The sequence below is a fragment of the Tupaia chinensis genome, unplaced genomic scaffold (assembly GCF_000334495.1).
Source record: "Tupaia chinensis unplaced genomic scaffold, TupChi_1.0 Scaffold000489_1, whole genome shotgun sequence".
NCBI lineage: Eukaryota > Metazoa > Chordata > Mammalia > Scandentia > Tupaiidae > Tupaia > Tupaia belangeri.
The window spans coordinates 1,292,537-1,314,906 of record NW_006160001.1 but is presented as its reverse complement, the minus strand read 5'-3'; the positions used below and the strand labels follow the sequence as shown (position 1 = coordinate 1,314,906).

Sequence of the window (22,370 nt, the reverse complement as noted above, 5' to 3'; positions counted from 1 at the left end):
TTGATCATAGAGTCTAAGTATGAAAAAAATTTTCATTCTTAGTAGTATATAGAAATATATTAAACATTTAAAAATAATAACTAAACATAAGTAAAATTTTATTGGGAAGCTAGTTCAATGAAATGAATGAGGTTTAATTTAGTTCCTGCCTTCATGAATGAATATTAATTAGGTGCTAGAAAAAGACTGGGTTCAGAGTCAATTTTATCCCTACTTTCCATTTGTGCAGATGAAAATGCTAAGAAACTTTATTCACATAAATAAATAAGAATAGAAGGAATTTTGTTTTAACATTGTCACCCAATTCTTTGATCTCTGCAAGTTAAATGCAAAAAAAGACTATATATTGGTGTTACATCAAAGATTATTTTTATAGTTTATCACTCAACAATTGATTAGGACATCTTTCAATGCTGTTGATAAAAAGAATTGAACACTTAGCTTCCAACACATGAGAGTTCAACTGAGTAACAAGACTTGGAGTTGTTTCTTGTTTTCTGCTCTATAGTTAACTTTCAGAGAAAGGTGAGGAGTGCACTTTACTTTTGGAAAGTGATTGTAAAAGAGAGATAAGAAAGGTGAACAGGCTTGAAAACATGAATGTAGCTAAGTCATTAGGCTCATCAATTTTATGGAAAAAGGTATGTATTGAAGTTGAGGATTTACTATTAAATTAGTTCAATAACAACTGAGAAAACTATTACCTTAAAACTTACTCGTCTCTCCTTGGAAAGTTTTTGTGTACCCCATCATATACATTCCCTCATTTGAAAGTTATTGTTTTACAGAGCAACAAATTGACCAGTTGGCTAGATCCATCTGCAAAGTTACAACAAAGCTCATCTACAGTGTAAACACGACTAAGGAAGACATATTTCAAAAACTATTGACTTCTTTCCACTCTAAAGAAACAGTCAGCCTAGTGTAGAATCAGCCAACTTTTGCTGCCAAGGAACATGAAAACTTTTCATGGATGGAAAGTCATCACCTGGGAAAGAAAACACAAAGCAAAACAACCCCAAAACGTGTTCTTTGGCAGTACTTAAAGACGCCTGCTTTCACACCTGCACCCAGAGTCATGGGCAATTCTAATTTACCAGGTAAGCTAAAGAGAAATCTCCCCTCACAGGAGTGGTGTTATGCTTAGATCACACAAAAAATAATTCCTTGCACATTGTACATCATTTACAGCTGGTTTGAATTTATGTTTTTTTTCACTGAATGTAAGATGGGTTGAGGGACTTCTCTAAACATTTCTGGAGACACAGATGCCTAAAAGACAAGAGGCTAAACGTTTGTTTGTGACACAACTGATTTCTCCTGGCATAAGAATTTAAATGAGAGACTCTTTCAAATGGAAAAAAGAGTAGGGCCAGAAGTCTGGTGGTTAAGGCAGCCAGATCCCACATGATTGATCGCATGGTTTGAGTCCTGGGTCTGGTGGTTTGAGAAACATGACAGGCATGTGTGTGTGCCCAAAATCCCACAAAGGAGAGAGATGGAGAAGAAGGGATTACAGTGTGACTATTTCCCATGGGGAATACTTTCTCCTCTCTGTCTCCCTCTGTCTCTCTGTCTGGCAAGTGCACATGCCCTCAGCAAAAACTAAACAAGTTTAAGTTAATAACTGTAAATGCTGGTGACTTTTTTTTTTTTTAAAGTTTTTGTCATAGGACATGTGCATTCTCAAGAGAGAGACAGTAGAGGAGAAATGAGAAAATGAGAAATCAGCCCTAGAGGGGATGGCCACACCACAATCCCTCTCCTCTATTCACTTCTTGGCATTTTGGACAGACATGCATATGTGTCCAGCATGAGTTTCAAGTCACCGGGTCCAGGACTTGAACATGGTTGACCACATGGAAGTCCAGTGCCTTAATCATCATGTTACCTGTTGGTCCCCAGTGCTTGTGACTTTTATATGGAAAAGAATATGACTGTACGTGATGCTGCTAGGACTTGAGGCTTTCCAGATTGAATTGTGTAGTAGCAGTTTTTAAGTATGTTCCTATGATTAGAGTGCTTTACCCCAGTACTTCTATTTCACACATAGTCCATAGTGTGATATAAGAATAACTGAGATTTTATAGTAAATAAATATGTAATATTAATGGTACAGAAATATACCATAAATATAACGAAGCATGTTGTTTTGAAACTTTTTCTTAAATATTAGTTAGTGATTGATACCATTCCCCTATATTCTTTTATAAGTCTTATTCATTAATTTTTTCCATGAGTGAGAGAGAAAAAGAGACAGAATGAGAGAGAGTACTTCCAACAGGGTCTGATGCTTCAATCCACCTCCAGCCTTCAGTTAACCCGAGATCATGGGTAAGGATGTGTCTGGCATGCTCAAAGAGGACTTTGGGCTTGAACAAAGAATGCTCCCATGTGAGATTGTCCACAGGGTCATACTTTACTGCTGTGCTACTGTCTGGCCCACATTCATCTACAGTCTTAATTTAAATATTTGGGTACTAAATAACTGCTTAAGGAGTTTCATTTTTTTAAATCTTACTTATTTCTTCTGAAAGAAAGAAAGAGAGGGAGAGAGAGAATACTTCCAGCAGGGTCTTGACTGGCCAGCCCGATTATAAGCAAGCATATGCCCAGCATACTCAGGGAGGTCTCTGTACTTAAAATAGGAATCTTCCCATGGAAGATCGCCTCTCAGAGCATTGTTGGGCCCCCATTCAGCCCCAGGAGTTTCATTTTTTAAGGTTAATTTTGCTTTGAAATTACGGTGTATGCAAATGAAAGTTTTCATAGAACAATAGTTCTTTTTTAAAATTTTTTTTGAGAGGTTTTTGCTATAGGGTGCATGCACTTGCCAGAAAGACAGAGAGAGACAGAGAAATATAAAGCAAAAAATCACCCCCTGGGGAAATGGCCATGCCACAATCCCTTCTCCATTCTCCTCTTGGGATCTTGGGCACGTATGCACATGCGCCCAGCCTGAGTTTAAGCCTCTGGGTCCAGGACTTGAACCGCGGTCAGCTACATGAGGGTTCAGTGACATAGCCATTTTGCTAACTGCTGGTCCCATAGAACAATAGTTCTATGAGAACAAAGTTTGTTATAGATTTATGCTTATGGTAATAGAGAATTTAATTAAAAGTGTGATGGACTGATTCTATCAGGGCTACCTCATTTCCACTTCTGCCACTGACCTTTCCCTTAGCTGGGACCCATGCTCTTACTTAGCCTTGGAGGTTCTGCCTTGTAATGTTTCCCAATACTGCTCTGGCCATGGTGGAGCATGGAGTATTCAAGGATTTCTTGCCAGCTCTTGGGGATGTCTCATTATGAAACCTCCTAGAAAATGCTATAAAGCAAAATTTTCTTTTCTCCAAACAAAGAAAACTGATAGATTATGAATGATCATCTAAGTGGGCCGATATTTCTATATTCTTTTTCTATAAGACAAACTATAAATTAGCTTTGAGTGAGAACAAATAACATACGTAATTTCTTGATTCCAGTTCTTTGGTTTAGAGAGATAACTGTTTCTTGGATTCCAAATGAAGCAAAATAAAGTAGTAATGGGCTTTCACCATGGACTCATAACATCTCCCTGAGGAAAGCCACAATAAGAGTCAGGTCTCATTTTAACATGCAGTGATCTGGCTATAAGGCCGGGCAAATCCCATACTGTCTGCTGTCATTTACAGAGGGGTTGCTGAACATTAGGCCCAAGGCCGTCATCCATTTATTCAAGATCCCCACCTGTAGCCTGAGTCCAACAGCACTGTGGGTAATATTTAAATGCAGGTTTGAGAAGAATTCATAAAGTGAATATACGTGTGTGAAATGCTTTTGCCTGACTCTTGAGGTCTCTGAATTTTGTCCTTATTTTGATTAAAGAAGTAGAAGATTCATCTGGTCAGGAGAGAAGAAACATCTCCAGTTTAGCCAGACCTGATACACAGGTCTTACCTTAGGAATTGCCTGGAACCTTCATGTCGGGTTTCTCAATCTTAGCACTACAGCCATCATTTTGCATTGGGCTATCCTCTGACCTATGGGATGTTCACTGGCATCCCTCACCTCTACCCACTAGATGCCAGTAGCACTCCCTGCCCCACCTCCCCCCAAGTTGGGACAAATAATGGTTTCTAGACATTGCCAAATGCCCTGGAGAGAAAATCATTGCTGCTGATTGAGAACTGCTACTTTAGTCCTTCTGTGGGCCTTATTCTTTCTATCACTGCCATCTTCTTTCTCCTTCCAATCCTCATCCCCAAGATTAGAACCCTGTCCCTGAATTTTGTTTTAAGAACCTAGTTTCAGTTTCACCTGATGTCAACTGACAGTATTAGAAAGCACTTACAGATTTTCATTAATTAATTCATTCATCTATTTATGTACTGGATAAGTATTTACTGAGGAACTACTATGAACCAGTCACTAGGGTTATGAAAACGAAGAGATGTGTTACATTATAGTTGATGAGCTAGAGCCATATGTCATCTCCATCCATATACTATTGGGTAGGGAGAACAACTGTCTTTGTTGGAGACAATTTGCCAAAAATCTGCCCAAGCTATCTTTACCAAAAATAGTTCTTAACAATTAATGGAGACGGTGCAGTGTACATCCCTACAATGCTTTCTGATTTTAATAACCTGAAAACAGATCTATGTCATATTCTTAATTCTTTTTTTTTTTTTGGAGAGATTTTCACTGTAGGGCGCGTGCGCTCGCCAGACAGACAGAGAGAGACATAGAGACAGAAAGCGAGAAATCACCCCCCAGGGGGGATGGTCACGCCGCAATCCCTTCTCCTCCATTCTCCTCTTGGGATCTTGGGCACGCACGCACACGCGCCCGGCGTGAGTTTTAAGCCACCGGGTCCGGGACACGAACCGCGGTCGACTACGCGGGAGTCCAGCAACATAGCCATTACACTAACTGCTGGTTCCCTATGTCATATTCTTAATTCTTGAAGCACAGATCTCTGCATATGAGCTCTATTCTGCATACCCCTGAGTTCTAAACTCCAAAACTTCCCAACTGAACTTATAGCTACCTATCCAGAGCCACTATGCTTTCAATAGAAAAATCAGTGAATGTCAGTTCTCCATAATGGAAACTGGAACCTCACCACCACCCCATTCTGACATTAGAACTGCTTTTCTCTGATCCCATTCCTCCTAGGTCAAGTCTAGAATGCTGGAATCTCCTGTGAACTTATAATCAGATGTAGATCCAAGAGAAGTTCCAAGGGAAAACCACCTTGCTAGCACTGCAACTGTTTGAATTGGATTGCCAGACCTATGACTGGTGAATCAATTCCAAATGTTAATATGTCATGTGAATGTTGCTATGGTCTTCCGGAGTTTCAGAAATGAGATATTCATCTCCTATGGGATCAAAAAGTAATCACCTAACACCTTGATAGTCTAGTCTATTTTACAGGTCCCTGCTTTTTTGGCAGTTTGTCCAACTTATTCTGATATTTGTTCAACACTTCTTCCAAAAGTAATTGAAAAAGAATACAGACCCACAGGTTGTACTAACTGTGCCCTCTGTGAGAACCCTTCTATTACAGTGAGAGAGATGGAGATTATTTTCACTCATCTTCATTTGGAAAAATCAAGTGAAATACAGACCCATAGCCTGATATCCGTGCCAGCTCAGACTCTTCTGCTACCCTTTCACGGCAGGGGGTACGGGGTTCATCTTCACAATCATCCTCATCTGAAAAGTCTCCACAGTCATTGTCACCATTACACACAAGTCGCCTCTTTATGCATCTACCTGCAAACAAAATCAGGAAAGACATGGTGTCTGATGCCAAATTTTCTTTCTCTCTTTCTGAGTTTCCCAAATGCCTTTGACACTGGAGGTGAGGTACCAGACAAACATATTTGTGGGGTTTTTTTGTGTGTAGAATAGTCAGGCAGCCCTCGATGAGTATTCTTTCACGCTTCGAACTATGAATGCGTAGAATTATGTTTACTTCTTTTCAACCAAGAATGCACACAGAGTCCCACAGTGAGCAATTGGAGTGTGAGGATTACCTGTACCGCATTTAAAGTCATTTCCACAGTCTTCCTCAGCATCTTCACAGGGCTCGGTGGGCACACACTGTTTTCTGTCTCCCACAGAGTCAACACAACGTTTCCCTTTAAATTGTCCAAAGACCTCAATGCTCCTTGAGCGAAACTGCACAAAATAAACTGGAAACGTTAGAATGTCTAATCCCAAAAAGGATTCTGGTCTAAAGATACACACATACTACTGGAGCCCTCCAAAAACAAATGAGTCAATGGTTTTAAGATAGCAGTTCAGAAGCAGTCCCCGATGTTACTTACAGTAACGGTGCATTCTCAGCTTTGCAGTCTCATGCAGAAGTGTCCTCATAGCACTCATTTGGTATACCATACGACATTCAGATTTCCTGGCAAGGTCAACTTCCTACATTAGATATTTACCTGTCTTTCCTGGTTTGGAACTCAGTTCTGGGGCTCCCTGCCTCATACACATTTCCTTGGAGATGCCAGCAATATAGTTTCCCTTGGGGCAGGACATGAAGGACATAGATGAACATTTACCATTTGTCCGAGGCATGGATGACATTGTGACCATTCACTCCAGGGGCTCATTCTGCAGTCTATGGGCAATGGAAAGCCACTCCCTTGTCCAGGTTCTTGGTCATAACTACAGTAAAAGAACATGTCGATTTATAATGACTATTAAGTTTGCTCGTTTCCAAGAAGTTTTCAGAAACTACTTTATTTACTACTTTCCACCTTCCAAATAATACTATTCATCTTTTTACTGCGTCTTTCATTTGATAGTTGATCACATGCTGCTTTATATTTCACCTCAACTTTTTGTTTAATTCTGATACTCTCTTGTCATTTAACTTCCAACATGACAACAAGAGCAATAATGGTGTGGAAGAAGGCACATGAGGCACCCTGCACGTTGTTTTACATGAATTAATCTTAGGTTTCCAAGTAGATCATGAACTCGCTGAAACTAGAAATCTTATTTTATTTTCTTTGTAAGGTCCCTTCCCCTCCAGAGAGTCTGGCAAAATTTTGGATTGCCTGGGTTTTCTTACAAATTTAAGCCAGCCAGTCCAACCATTGCTGTAGCAAACACTTCATAAATCAGCCTTTCCCTCTGGTATGCTGGATGCTTAACTGATTCTAAGTCCACTTCAGGACATAGTCCTGATCTTTCTGAGTTTTAATATCATATATTTGGCACTTATGGCTTCCCCTCCCACCCTAGACCCAACACCCAACAGCGTGTTTCTACTTTGGACCTTTCTTTCTCTCTTTGTTCACCATCTGGATCTCTTCTGGTGGTTAACACCATCTTAGATACTTATCTCATTCAAAGACAAGGGGCAGCAGGTGGTGTGATGGTTAAGGGCACTGAATTCCCAATGACTGACAGCAGTTTGAGTGCTGGACCTAGTGACTTGCTTTCTCACTTTCTCTCTCTCTCTTGCTCTGTCCCTCTCTGGTCAAATTAAAAGAAGCAAAAAGATAAATAAAATTAAAAAAAACAATTCTAAAAAAAAAAAAAAAAGACAGAAGACTTAAAAATAACGAAAGACATAAAACAAGAATTCTAGGGACCAGCAGTTAGCATAATGGCTACGTCGCTGGACTCCCACATAGTCGACTGCAGTTTGAGTCCCAGACCCGGTGGCTTAAAACTCACGCCAGGCATGTGTGCGTGCTTGCCCAAGATCCCAAGAGGAGAATGGAGGAGAAGGGATTGTGGCGTGGCCATCCCCCCTTGGGGGGTGATTTCTCGCTTTCTGTCTCTCTGTCTCTCTCTGTCTATCTGGTGAGTGCATGTGCCCTATAGCAAAAACCTCTCAAAAAATAAAAATAAAGGGAACCAGCAGTTAGTGTAATGGCTATGTCGCTGGACTCCCACGTAGTCGACCTGGACCCGGTGGCTTAAAACTCACGCTGGGCACATGTGCGTGCGTGCCCAAGATCCCGAGAGGAGAATGGAGGAGAAGGGATTGAGCGTGACCATCCTCCCTGGGGGGTGATTTCTCGCTTTCTATCTCTATGTCTCTCTCTGTCTGTCTGGCAAGCGCATGCGCCCTATAGCGAAAACCTCTCAAAAAAAAAAAAAATAATAAAATAAAATAAAATAAATAAAAAAAACAAGAATTCTACAAATTTCCTGTCCCGCATTCCCTGAGGGACCCCTAATCCTGTTACATCCCCGTCTCAGCCCTCCCTGGATCACAACATGCCCATATCAGGGAGGTCTTTGGATGCAAACCTGGAGCCTTGCCACATGGGTCAGCATTGCAGAGCATTGTCTTTTACCATTGTGCCACCATGGCCCAAGATGAACCACTTTTTCTCTTGTCCTCAATCCTTTAGCCTACCCCAATTTCCCACATTTTTCGTTTGTTCATTTTAAAGTTTTTGCCATAGGACACCCATACTCACTGGAGAGAGATAATGAGAGGGAAAGTGAGAAATCACCACCCAGGGAGAATGGCCATGCTGCAATTTCCCTTCCATTCTCCTTCTGGGAATTTGGGTGCACATGCACATGCACCTGGCATGAGTTTCAAGCTTCCAGGTTTGGGACTCAAAACATGTTCAACCATGTGTGATAGTCCAGTGCAGTCAGCACTATGCCACTGATGGCACCCCCAACTCCCTACATTAATCTCATCTTCAAATTTTTTTTTTCCCAGAGAACCATCCCAAATTTCTTAGTATAATTTAGTTTTCTATTAATATGCTTATCCTCACAGTGTCTTGTTATTTCCTGTGTCAAAAACACCTTTACAATGATACATTTCATTGAATTTATTTATTCATTGATTCATTAAATATTTATTAATTGGCTATTATTGGCTAAAGACGGGGGATACAGTGGTGTTCAAAACAAGAAAACAAAATAAAAATCACGGTCTCCAGATTAATGGAGTTCACATTCAAGGTAAACCTACTGCTGAACTCAGGAACATTTTGTCTTGTTTAGTTGCATACTAGTATCTGGTGCATAGTAGGCGCTTGAGAAGTGGTTTTTTTTTTTTTCTTTTTTTTTTTTTGAATGAATAAGTAAATAACTATATGAAAGAGGAGGAAGGAGAAAAAAGAGGAAGGAAGTCCTTGATCATGTATCTTGGACAGCTTTAGGTCTGTTATTTCTTAAAGGTTATAATCTCTGGGTGATTATAAACCTTAAGGTTATAACCACATGGTTTTGGGGCAAGACTTGCTTATCTTTAAGGCAAGTTTCATTACTGGACAGCATTTTTGTCAGCCTTATGCCTGCTGACACCATTCAGAATATCAGAAGGCCTGCTGAGCTTCTATTTTCTAAAAGTAATAGGTTAAAATGTTTTATGCAGAAAGCTCTTAGAAAAACCTGCCTTTCTGGAAGTCTGAATATTAGTGCAAATATGAAATCAAGACTGAGAAATTCTCTTCTATAATGTCTCCATAAATCTATGTCCTTGTTTAGAAGTGACAGCCCTCATGAGAGCCAATGGCAGGTGTACTTTTATGGCCACAGCAGTAGGTCTCAATACTGATTGACTATCATAATCTTTAGAAAATAAAAATAGCAATTGTAATAGTATAATCCCCAATCCATACTGATTGAATCAGTCTCCCTGAGAATAGGCTTCGTGTTTTTAGAAAGCTACCCAAGTGAGATGCATCGTTTAGCTTACTCCTTTCTGCCTATGGACACCACTGAGAAACCATCATTGAAGTCTCTCTTCCCCACTCTATTATGTCTAATCAGTCTCTGAAAAGAGACTGAACATCTGCAAAAGCTCTTCATCAGAGGACTGAGTTTCAAAACAAATGAGGGCCTGAGGAACCTCTCAAAAACCTTTTGAGAGGTTTTTGCTATAGGGCGCGTGCGCTCGCCAGACAGAGAAACAGAGAGACAGAAAGCGAGAAATCATCCTCCAGGATGATGGCCACGCCGCAATCTCTTCTCCTCCATTCTCCCCTCGGGATCTTGGGTACGCACGCACACGCGCCCGGCGTGAGTATTAAGCCACCGGGCCTGGGATGTGAACCACGGTCGACTACATGGGGGTCCAGTAACACAGCCATTGCACTAACTGCTGGTCCCCTGAGGAGCCATTTTGAGCAGTGGGGAACACTCAAGAACTGTGTGGTAATGAGAGATCTAAACACCAAGCACTTTGGGTTTGTCACATCTGCCACTGTGGAGGAGGTGGATGCATCCATGAGTACAAGACCACACAAGGTGAATGGAAGAGTAGTGGAACCAAAGAGGGCTGTCTCAGGATTCTCAGGAGAAGATTTGTACAGACCAGGTATCAACTTACTTGTGAAAAAGATCTTTGTTGGTGGCATTAAAGAAGACACTGAAGAATATAATCTAGGAGATTATTTTGAACACTATGGTAAAATTGAAGTGATTGAAATCATAATTGACTGAGGAGGCAATGGCAAAAACGAGCTTTGCTTCTGTAGCCTTTGATGATCATGACTCTGCAGATAAGATTGTCATTTAGAAATGCCATATCATGGGGGACCAGCCAATGGTGTAATGACTATATCACTGGACTCTCATGTAGTCGACTATGGTCCCAGACCCAGTGGCTTAAACTCACTCCGTGTGTGTGTGTGTGTGTGTGTGTGTGTGTGTGCCCAAGATCCCAAGAGGATAATGGAGGAGAAGGAATTGCGGTGTGGCCAACCCCCCTGGGAGGTGATTTCTTGCTTTTTGTCTCTCTGTCTTTCTCTGTCTTTCTGGTGAGTGCATGTGCCCTATAGCAAAAACCTCTAAAAAAAATTAGAAAGAGAAATACCATACCATAAATGGCTATACTGCAAAGTCAGGAAAACCCTGGCCAAAAAGGAAATGGCTAGTGCTTCTCCCAGCCCAAGAGGTTGAAGAGGTCTGGAAACTTCGGTGGTGGTTGTAGAGGTGGTTTTGGTGAGAATGGCAACTTTGATCCTGAAGGAAACTTCAACAGTCATGGTGGCTTTGGTGGTGGCCAAGGTGGTGGTAGATAACTAGAAGTGTGGATGGCTATAACAGACTTGAGAATGACCAGAGCAATTTTGGAGGTGAAGGAAGACACAATGATTTTGGCAATTACAATAATCAATTTTCGAATTTTGAACCTATGCAGGGAGGAGACTTTGGAGGCAGAAGCTCTGGCCCCCATGGTAGTGAATGACAATACTTGGCCAAACTATGAAATCAAGATGGCTATGGAGGTTCCAGCAGTAGCAGTAGTAGCTGTCACAGTGGCAGAAAGTTTTAACTACCACCAGGAAACAAAGCTCAGCAGGAGAAGACAGGCAGGTAAGTGACAGGGAAGCTACAGGTTACAACAGATTTGTGAACTTAGCCAAGTGCAATGATGGCGGGGCTTAGCTGCTATAAAGACATGTTTGAGACAATATTTAGGTGTATGGGCAAAAAACTTGAGGACTGTATTTCTGACTTATTATATAAAACAGGTTATTTTAGTTTCTGTCCTGTGGAAAGTGCAAAGCATTCCAACAAAGAATTTTACTGTAGATTTTTTTTTTACACCCATGCTATTGATTGATAAATGTAATAGTCTTTTTTTTTTTTTTTTTTTTTCTGTCCTATGTAATGTTGGCCCAAACCCATGTTGGTAAACTTATCAACAGTGTGAGGTTAGAATCTCTTTAGGGTGGTGCCAGGTTTCATTTTTAAATTGATTTACTAATTATTCGTGTGGAGAAGCCAACTGTCTTCAGAAATATTGGGATAGTTGAACTGACTGTTTTTGTTAGTGTGTGAAGTTCATTCAAAAGGTCACCCAAGCAAGTTCATGGAATTTGGTTATAAAATAATAAATTGTTGGAACATCCTATGCAATATATCTAAATTGAATAATGTACCAGAAAAGATAGCTGAAAATGAAATTTGTGTATCATCTATTACCATGTGTAATAAATTATTGATTCAATTTAACTTTTCTTGAAGAAAAAAACAAACTACCCAAGTGATTTTTATGTTCAAAACATGTTGAGAAACTCTGCCTGGAAACATGGGGAGAAATCCATAATATTGATGGGGTGGAGTTCAAGTGGGTGTGGGTATGCTCACATGTCAACATTACCCAAGCTTGAGGTTACCATTACCTAAAAATATCTCTGAGCTTGGCTATCACTAGGTTTAGGAATTATTCAAGGTTCTGCCTATTTATGTTGCTTTTCAATTCTCTTAATTTCTCCAGTATTAGTCTTATTGCCTTGAACTCGATTATCTTTTCCTATGTTTTTGTATTCATCACTTGATTAGACAGTCATGTTAACTATTTGGTTTCAGTATCTCTCCAAGAGAGATTACTTTTTTTTTAAGTAATTATTTTATTATTTATTTATTTTAATTTGACCAGATAGTGAGAGAGAGAGGAGAGAGAGAGAGAGAAAGAGAGAGAGAGAGCAAGCTGCCAGGTCCAAGATTTGAACCACGGTCCGCCATGTGGGAGTTCAGTGCCCTTAACTACCATGCCATCTGCTGGCCTCCAGAGAGATTACTTCTTTTATCCCAGAAACCTTACCCTATAGATCAGTGGCACGAGCCCTTTACCTTTCTCATCTATTGCTCAGACCAGCTTAGCGAATCTGGTTCAGAAGGTACAGTACAGACCGCAGGATCATGTATGGAAAGTGATAACCACTGCAAGTACTCCTGAGTGAGTATTATTTACAGTATTTTTTTTCAGGTAAACTTAGAACCCAGCCAGTCACAGGAGCCTCTGAGAAAGGGTGTTTGTCTACTCTACGCATAAGTGACTAGACCCTGCTCAGGAGATGCTAGCATTTGTTATGGACAGTTCTCTGACACCTTTTGCCTTAGTAATAGCCACACATTGACTGCACATTTATTTATTTCCTTCTTAGTTTCTAATTTAAGAGCTCCCTTTCCTTTTTAAAGGTTTGACTCACACTTTGGACTTAGTATAAAACATCAGATCTTTGCCTTTGACCTTTTTTTTAAGAGAGATTTTTGTCATAGGGTGCATGTGCTCACCAGAGAGACAGAAAGCAAGAAATCACCCCCTAAGGAGATGGCCATGCCACAGTCCCTTCTCCTCCATTCTCCTCTTGGGGTTTTGGACATGTAGGCGCATGCACATGAGCCTGGCATTAGTTTTAAGCTGGGACTCAAGCAGCAGTCGACTATATGGGAGTCCAGCAACATAACCATTATGCCATTTGCTGGTATTGATCTTTTTTTTTTTTTTTTTTTTAAGAGTTTTTGCTATTCGGTATGTGTGCTTGCTGGAGAGATGGAGAGAGACAGAGAGATAGGAAGTGAGAAACTGCTCCCCAGGGGAGATGTCCACAGTCTACAACCCCTTCTCCTCTCGGGACTTTGGGTATGCATGCACACGCACCCCGTGTGAGTTTTAAGTCACCAGGTCTAGGACTCAAACCACAGTCAACTATGTGGGAGTCCAGTGACATAACCATTATACCATCTGCTGGTCCCTGCCTTTGATCTTTCATTGTGCTCTTGCACTGTGATTTGGATTCATTTCCCTGAATGATCCACCATGTCACCACAGGAAGGTTCTCACAGATCACATGCTTCCCTGGGAGCAGAACTTACATCCCTTTTGATACTAGGCTCAATGAATTAACCTATGCGACCTACCACAACCAAGTACCACGGGCTGGGTGGATCAAACAACAGATACTTGTTTTCTCATAATTCTAGGGTCTGGAAGTCTGAGATAAGGTATGGTAGAGTGATTTCCTTCCAAGGTCTCACTCCTTGGCTTGTAGATGGCCATCTTCTCCCTGTGTATTCACATGATCTCCTATCTCTGTCTGTACCCAAATTTCTTCGTTTAAGGACACCATTTATGTTGAATTCAGGTCCACCCTAATGATCTTATTTTAACTTCATGACCTTTTTAAAGATACCTTACTGCCAATATAATCACATTAGCAGGTAGTGGGTATTGAGACTTCTACATGTACATTTTGGAGAGGAGGCTTCATACAGTTTTTTGATGAAGCAATATCTTACATTTGTATAGTAGTGTTATGAGACTACCTTAAAAAATGTATTGCCAGTGGATACATGTTCTCTCTCCAGAGAGAGGGAGAGGGAGAGTGAGGAAGAGAGAGAGAGAGGAAGAGTGGGGAAGAGAGAGAGAGAGAAAGAGAGAGAGAGAGAGAGAGAGAGAACTACCTGATGGGACATGTTCACTTTGCAGTTCTTCTCTATTTCTCTAACCCATCTGGATTTGAGGCACACATGCACATATGCTCAGCCTGATTTTCAGACCACTAGGATTGGGATTCAAATCATGGTTGGCCATGTGAGAAATGGCTTTCCATGCAAAGCATTATGTACTGTGCTATGCCTGCTGTTACTAGATGATTTTTAAAGCAAATTTTCTTCTTAAACCTTTACTTTGCTGTTGAGTGATAAATTTGGTAAGCATCGTTAGTATGTTTTACAGAAGAGAAACTAAACGTGGAGAATTAGACTACCCATCCAAAGTCAGACACTTGGTAGCAAATTGGATTTAGTCCAGTCCTGTTCAGTGCAAATTTGCCCTGTCCACAGGCTTCCTTTTCCCTTCAACACCAATCCTCTTCACATATGCTAAGTGGTCCTATAGCATATTCGATCATTTCTGCAAGCAACAGCCTCATGATTTTTAGACTGATTTAAATATAGTCAGTTTACAAGGATGCATTTTTTTTTTTTGGAGAGGTTTTTGCTATAGGGAGCTTGCGATCGCCAGACAGACAGAGAGAGACAGAGAGATAGAAAGCGAGAAATCACCCCCCCGGAGGGATGGCCACACCGCAATCCCTTCTCCTCCATTCTCCTCTCGGGATCTTGGGCACGCACGCACATGAGCCCGGTGTGAGTTTAAGACACCGGGTCCAGGACTCGAACTGCGGTCAACTACGTGGGAGTCCAGCAACATAGTCATTACAGCTAACTGGTGGTCCCAAGGATGCAATTTTTTAAAACTATAGCAACCCCAAGTGAAGGACATCAATTGGACAACCTGGTCTTGCTTGCATCTATTTTAAGTTTACACCTAAAAGATGTCAAATGAAGCAAAACTAAAATGAAAATTGTGTTAATACCTGGCTGTTTTGCATTCCCTGTGCCAGGTACCTGGATAATTGAAGGCACAAGAAAGCGGAGCTCAATGGGAATGATTAGGAAGGAATAATGGATTATGCAAAAAAATGCACTATTGAAATCAACAGGCATAAATATTAAGAAAGGAGATTGCTAATCTAGAGTCTTTCCTCCTGACATTCACTCTCTGAATCCAGTGTCCTCTCCTCAGCTCCTTCAACGTGCTTGACAGATAATCTTTTGTAGCTCAAAGATCATCGCATAGTAAAGCACTCCCCACCCTGCTGAGTTGTGAGGCTGAGCAGAGAAGAATTGTAAAGCGTTTTCTGTGTTCTTAGATGAAATGTGTTTATCAAGTAAAACGTATGTCCAAGTGTTTCAATCTCAGCTTGAAAGTCACTAGATCAAAGTAATGTACATCAGTGTGGCAGGGGGTCTGATTCTGGGCCAGAAATACATTAAATGAAGGGTCACTGATGGACGCCTGGTCCCATCCTCCTGCTATGAAGAAACGGTTCCAGCTTTCGCAAAAAGAAAGTCACAGCAGCGGCTCTCACTCCAGCACACTGTGGGAGGCCCAGGCTGGAAAGCACCTACTGTATAAAGGAATCTTTTTGTCAATAAATAAGACACCGTGGCTCCTTTGACTGAAGAAATACAAGCTCATTAGGACTGCATTCTTAACTCATAGATCTGCCAGTTGGTTTAGTTCAGGCAATTCATCAAGATGAAATGATATAACAGCAGTGTCCAACACCAGTGTTTTCCAAGACTTTGCCTGATTTTCCAAGTCTTCTTTAAACTTCTCTCATGTGTTTCTAATGAGCTTCATCCTAGTGAGTGACATACAATAAGCAAGTATGCCAGAAAATCAAACATGCCGTTTCCATGAAGACACATGAGTTCTGAAGGAAAGTAAATAAAGCAGGGTAAGAGGACAGGGAGCATCTTAGGGCTGTATTTGGAGAGGGAGGTTTTTTGTTTGTTGTTTTTTTTCTTTCCTTTTTTATAGTGAGAGAGACCTCTTGGAGGAGGTGCGGTTTTTGAAAAATGTGCCCACATTATTTTTGGCACTCATACCAAAAACAGAGCCAATATCCCTTCTCCTGAAGGTAACTGGGCCTTTGTGACTTCCTTGATGAGTAGAACACAGAGGAAGTGATCCCCTATGGCCTCCCTGGCTAAGTTAGAAGGGGCCGTGCCAGTTCGCCTGGTTTATCTAGAGATGTTTGCACCCGCTGGGAGCCGTTAGCCACTGTGTGTGAAGTCACCTCCCATGAGTCCACTCTAGAACACACACACACACAGATTCTTCAGAACACTCAGTGTTCTGGCTCCCAGCTATCTGAGTGTTCCCTGTCCTAGAGATACACAGGCGAGTGAGAAAGCCATCAAGATAAGCTCAACTTCAGCCACTATAGGATTACAATCATGTGGATGCCAGGAGTTCAAGCGAGCCCACACAACCACTGGATTATGAGCAAAGGAATTATTACTGTTTTAAGCTAATGTTGTGCCATGATTTGTTAAAGAACAACAACAACGAAATACACAGAATAGGAAGTGATATTTGATTAGGTTACTGAATGAATTCAGAAAGGAAGCTATTTGAGAGTCTGGAAAAAGTGTGTAAGCTGAGGGAAACATAAGTGCAAAGCATTTAGCATGCTGGCGGCACAGCAAGTGCTGTGTTGAAGAAGAGAGAGCTGAAGGGAGAGCCCAGATGCACATGCAGCAAGAGGCAGGGTGCAGCTCTACCTTGCAGGCTGTGGAGAGGAATTTGGATTGCATTGTGAGTTTGCCGGGAATCCGTAAAAGAGTTTGAGAAAAGAAGTAACACTCAGATTTATGTCTAATAAAATTTTTTCTGTTGCTGGTTAGAGAACTGACTACTGGGGAGTGGACAAGAAAGGACATAGACAAGAAATAGTGATTTGGCCTAGAGTAGTCACAGTGGAGGTAGTGAGAAGTAGCCAGATTTGGGATAGAGTTTAAAGGTAGTATCAACTGGGCTTGCTGTTAGCTTGCATGTGGGAAAGACACAGATAGACCAGTCATGCAGGATTTCCAGGTGTTTATTTGTTTTGTTTTTCTGAGTTACTGATAAATAGTGGTTCAGAGTGGGTGGGGATGGGTGCAGAAGTTGATAGGTTAGAATGCCTGTTAGTTTTTCAAGAAGAGATGTTGACTAACATTGAGACATTGGGTTCAGGGATGAGATCTGCACTCTAGATATAAATATGGTAGTTGTTGGAATGTAAGTATTTCATATCAGGAGAACAGCTTCAAGGGAGTGTGCTACAGTAAGGTAGAGGATTGAACCCACATTTAAAAGAAATGTTACAATATGTCTGTATGCTGATGGGCATGATTCAATGAGAAGGGAGAGCTTGGTAATGTGGAAGAGAAGGGGCAGAATTAAAGGACCTAAGTCCTCCATCAGGCTTGAGCACGTGCAGCCAGTTTATAGCTGAATGAGTTAAACTTCACAGAACCACGCCTCCCTTAGCATCATGGGCTTCCCTAGGGGGCCTGGTTGAGGCACAATTGCCATTTACTTGTTCATATTCTTCATTAGATAGTAAGTCCAGTGAAAGTGGGGACCTGGGTAATATGTCCAACATGGTACTGCAGCTCCTGACACTATGTCTGGTCCGTGTTGCAAACTCTAAAATATCTACTGTATTAAATGGATAAATAAACAACAGACTATTTGGCCAACAGTAGCTAATAAATCAGTGTCTGTTCATTTGTATAAAATGTGGAAATGATAAATACAGGTCAATCCAACTGAAGAGATGAAAAGCTGACATTTTGGGTATTTTCAATTTGTTGGGCCTAACTTTTTAATTTTTTTACTTAGAAAAATAATTTTTAATTGCCAGAGGGCATGCACACTCACCAGAAAGATACAGAGAGACAAAGAGGGAAAGTGACCACCTCCCCCCCACAATGAGACATGGTCGTGTTGTAGTCCCTTCTCTGTTTCTCCAAACTGTGAGGATTTTGGTCATGCACACAGATGCCCTGTGTATTTTTCAAGCCACTGGAGCTAAGACTCGAACTGCAAGGTTGGTTATGTGGGATCTGGTTCCCTAACCACCAGGGACTGGTAGGCCCCAGCCTTTTTTAAATTAATAAACGTTTAGATAGTTTTCCAGAATGTTGAGGTAAATTTAAATAAATTAAATAATAATTGCTATCATTGGGCTGGTCCCGTTGCCCATTGGTTAGAAAAGCTGAGTCCCATATTGTGAACTGCATGGTTTGACAAACACACTGTGCATGTGTGCATGAATGTCCCAAACCCTGACAGAATGGAGAAATGGAGAAGGAAGTGTGGCATGATCGTGCCCGACAGCGGGGTGCTTTCTCTTTCTCTGTCTCTCTGGGAGTTCATGTATTTCTGCCTAATTTTTTTAAAAAATTGCTAATGTTCTGAATGTTAGTTTGTGTCAGGAGCTCTTCTCTTAAGACTTTATATTCACTAGCTCACATAATTATTACATCAGCCCTATAAAATATCTATGACTATTATTATCATATTTTAAGGATGAGGAACTGAATTAGAGAGGGAGTAAGTAATTTTCCTCAGGTTACACAGTATAGTTACTTGGCTGCAGAGTTGAGATTCAAACTCAGGCATTTCTCTTCTGAGGCCACACCCCAGCCATTCTCAGTTCTTTAAATCTCATATAATAGCCCTTCTTAGCTATTTGAAAAGTAAAAAATAAATTAAATATGAAAATTATAACTACATTAAAACACACCACTTATAAAGTCAAAGGATGAATGACAATTTGGGTATAATACAATTCATACAAGGAATGAAAGACTCATTTATAAAGTAATCATAGAAATGTGTAAGAGAAAGACAAGAGATTCAATAGAAAAAAGGCCAAAGGATACAGACAGTTCTCTCTCTCTCTCTCTCTCTCTCTCTCTCTCACACACACACACACATTAAAATAACAAAAATTTTAAAAAGCCAACACATAAATATAAATCTCATATAATAGCCCTTCTTAGCTATTTGAAAAGTAAAAAATAAATTAAATATGAAAATTATAACTACATTAAAACACACCACTTATAAAGTCAAAGGATGAATGACAATTTGGGTATAATACAATTCATACAAGGAATGAAAGACTCATTTATAAAGTAATCATAGAAATGTGTAAGAGAAAGACAAGAGATTCAATAGAAAAAAGGCCAAAGGATACAGACAGTTCTCTCTCTCTCTCTCTCTCTCTCTCTCTCTCTCTCACACACACACACACATTAAAATAACAAAAATTTTAAAAAGCCAAGTCATAAATATAAATATACCCTTGAAATACATAACAAATGTGCAACCTGACCCAGTAAAATAAAAGCAAATGAAAACTATGCCAAGATACCATTTTTTTTTAACCCACAAGTTTGACAAATATAAAAAAGTTGGCCTATGGCTCCTGTTGGTAAGCCTGGGAAACAAGCTTTTCCGTATCTTACTGGTGAACATGCAATGTGATACAAATCCCACGGGGTCGTAGGGCAATAGCAAAGTCACAGAAGTAATTACTTTGTGACCCGGTTATATCACTGCTGGGAATGAATCCTCAAGTGCACCTTCCACTTACAAAATGATTTGTAAAGATATTCATCGCAAAGTTGTTTCTAGTACAAAGATTGGAAACAACCTAAACATATTCAACAAGAGGTTACTGCAACTGTCTATCGACACAATAGAAAATTAACCAGCTCTGTAGAGAATGATATTTATAGAAGAGGGTGTGTGCACTTGACAGAGAAGAGGAGAGAAAAAGAAAGAGAGAGAGAGAGAGAGAGAGAGAGAGAGAGAGAGAGAGAGAGAGAAGAGGGCATTATCTTAATGGGGCATGGTCATACCACAATCCTTTTTCTATGTCTCTTTTCCCTTAGAGTTTTGGACATGCACACACCGCACACATATTTTTCTAAGCTACCAGAGCCAGGATTCAAACCACAGCTGGCCATGTGGAATCCTGCTCCCACTATACAGAGCTTAACCTTCTCTACTACAAGGCCAGCTTTCCAGGATACATTAAAAAGGAAAAACCAAAAACAAAAATGAGATAGTATGTGTAATATGATGTTTTTTATAAACGAAAGGGAGAGAGTAAGATGATAGATGACTCCATGCTTTAAATCTCTTGGAGAAGTACTGGAAGGTTACACAAGAACTAATATATATGGTTCCCTATGGGGTATGGTAAGGTGGGAGGTGGGAGTGTTCTAAGTAACATGAAACAACACAAATCTCAGAAAATGTTATGAGTGGGGAAAGCAATACTTCTCAAGGTATAATCTTTGTTCTATCTTCTTTTTTATCTCTGCACCATGTAAATGTTTTGCATTTTACAAATTAAAGAGCAATTAAGTGATGGCTGCACGCATAGAGTAAGCACTTAACGTTTGCCTGACACAGTGCTAAGTGTACGTATAATTTCAGGTATTCTCATGGCAGATCCTGTTACTATCCCCACTTCGCAGGTGGAGAGTAGCTTTGGAGACGTTAAGGAATTTGCCTAGGACACACAACTAGTAAATCATGGTGCTAAATCAAGCCCCGACTGGCTACGACAGAAGCTGGGCTCTGAGTTGTTATTCTGCTTCCACAGTGATTTTTAACTTTTTTTTTCTTTCCCCACCTGAGAAACAGAAGAGATGATGTCCCTTTATGGCCTATTCTCATGGGCACACTTTTTCCCCCCCTTAAGTCTATCCATTTATCTCCTGAGTGAAAGAACAAGCAAGAAAGGCAGAAAGAGGGAGAGCAGGGTCTTGACTCTGTGATTCACCTCCAGCCCCAGTCGCACTCATCACTAGTGCACATACACAGTTGCACCCAGGGAGGCCTCTGGACGTGAACCCAGAACACCCCCATGTGGGTCAGCCTCAAAGGGTATTGTGTTTTTCCATTGTTCCATTGTCAGACTGTCAACAGACTCTTCTTTGTGAAAAAATGATAGGAATCCTCAGTAGTGGTCAGACAGTGGTACGGCAGTAAAATGCAGCTCTCTGCAAGGTGGACCCTTATAGGAAGGTTCTGGGTTCACATCCAGAGACCTCCTTGAGGACAATGGGTACATGAAAGCCCATGATTTTGGACTGGCTGGGGCTGAGAGTGGATCTCATTATCAAGACTCTGTTGGGGGGGGTGCTATTTCTCTGTCACTGCCTCTCTGTCTCTGTTTCTCTCACTCATGGAAAAACACATAAGTAAACTTAACAATAGCAACAAAATCCCTAACAGTTTACCAGTAGCAATCACTCACTGTTGCTATGGCATAGGATGAAATATCTGCAGTCATGTGATACCTCACAAGAGGGGTACCTGTAACTCCAAACCTTCCTCTCCTACACAAGAAAGCTTAGTCAGTAACAGCAAAGATTTTATTTGCAAACATACCTGACATTTATATTGTTCTTCCCATGAGCCAGGCACAGATGTTCTAAGTGCTTTACATGTATAATAATTTGATGTTCACAAAAAGCCCTCGTTAGAAGTTATCACTGCTTTGGGCTGAATTGTGTCCCCTTTCCCCTGAGTAAGATATGTTTAAGCCCTAAACCCAAGTACCTCAGAAGTTTACTTTATTTGGAAAAAGAATCTTTACAGAGATAATAGAGGTAAAATAAAATCTTCAACGTAGCCCCTAATCAACATGACTGTTCTCTTTATAAATGACGACTTTTCATAAAGACATACACAGAGGGAAGATGATGAGAGGATGGCATTGTGATGACAGAGGCAGAGATTGGAAAGATAGAGTTGCAAGCCACGGAATGCCCAGTTTTGCTGACTACCCCCAGGAACCAGAAAGGATCCTATCTAGAGTCTCAGATGGAGCATAACTCTGCTACATCTTGATTTCAGATTTCTAGCCTCCAGAACTGTGAGATGACAAATCGGTAAGTAATAGCATCTTAACCTGAGCTTGGGAAGTCTAAGTCCAGAGAAGAGCTCCATCCTGCTTGAATTTATATTTTTACAAATCTGCAAATTTTATTTCTTTAGCTACTAGTCAAACGCATTGTCTGACTTTAAGACTGAAGCCTGTGAACACTCTGTTTTGACCTTAACTCTCTATCAGAGGGCAGAACACAGTGTTCGGGGCAGAGAAACCCTTACAAACGCACAGGGTATGGCGACCGGAGTGCGGGCAGCTGGACCAGGCCCAGCAGTGCAGACCCAGGAGCTGGGGCACAGGCCCAGGGGGCTTTCTGGGCCTCTCTGAACAGCTGAG

General features: G+C 40.8%; 1 protein-coding gene across 1 annotated transcript in view; it reads right to left on the bottom strand.

Moving 5' to 3' along the window:
• Positions 1-22,370, bottom strand: part of C9 (complement C9) — a 55,559-nt gene that overhangs the window by 31,327 nt on the left and 1,862 nt on the right. Inside the window, exons 2-4 of the mRNA XM_006156299.3 lie at positions 6,561-6,666; positions 6,027-6,171; positions 5,616-5,763 (exon numbers count right to left, since the gene is read on the bottom strand). Of these exons, the coding sequence (XP_006156361.1) occupies positions 5,616-5,763; positions 6,027-6,171; positions 6,561-6,666 (399 nt within the window). The remainder of the gene's footprint in view (positions 1-5,615; positions 5,764-6,026; positions 6,172-6,560; positions 6,667-22,370) is intronic.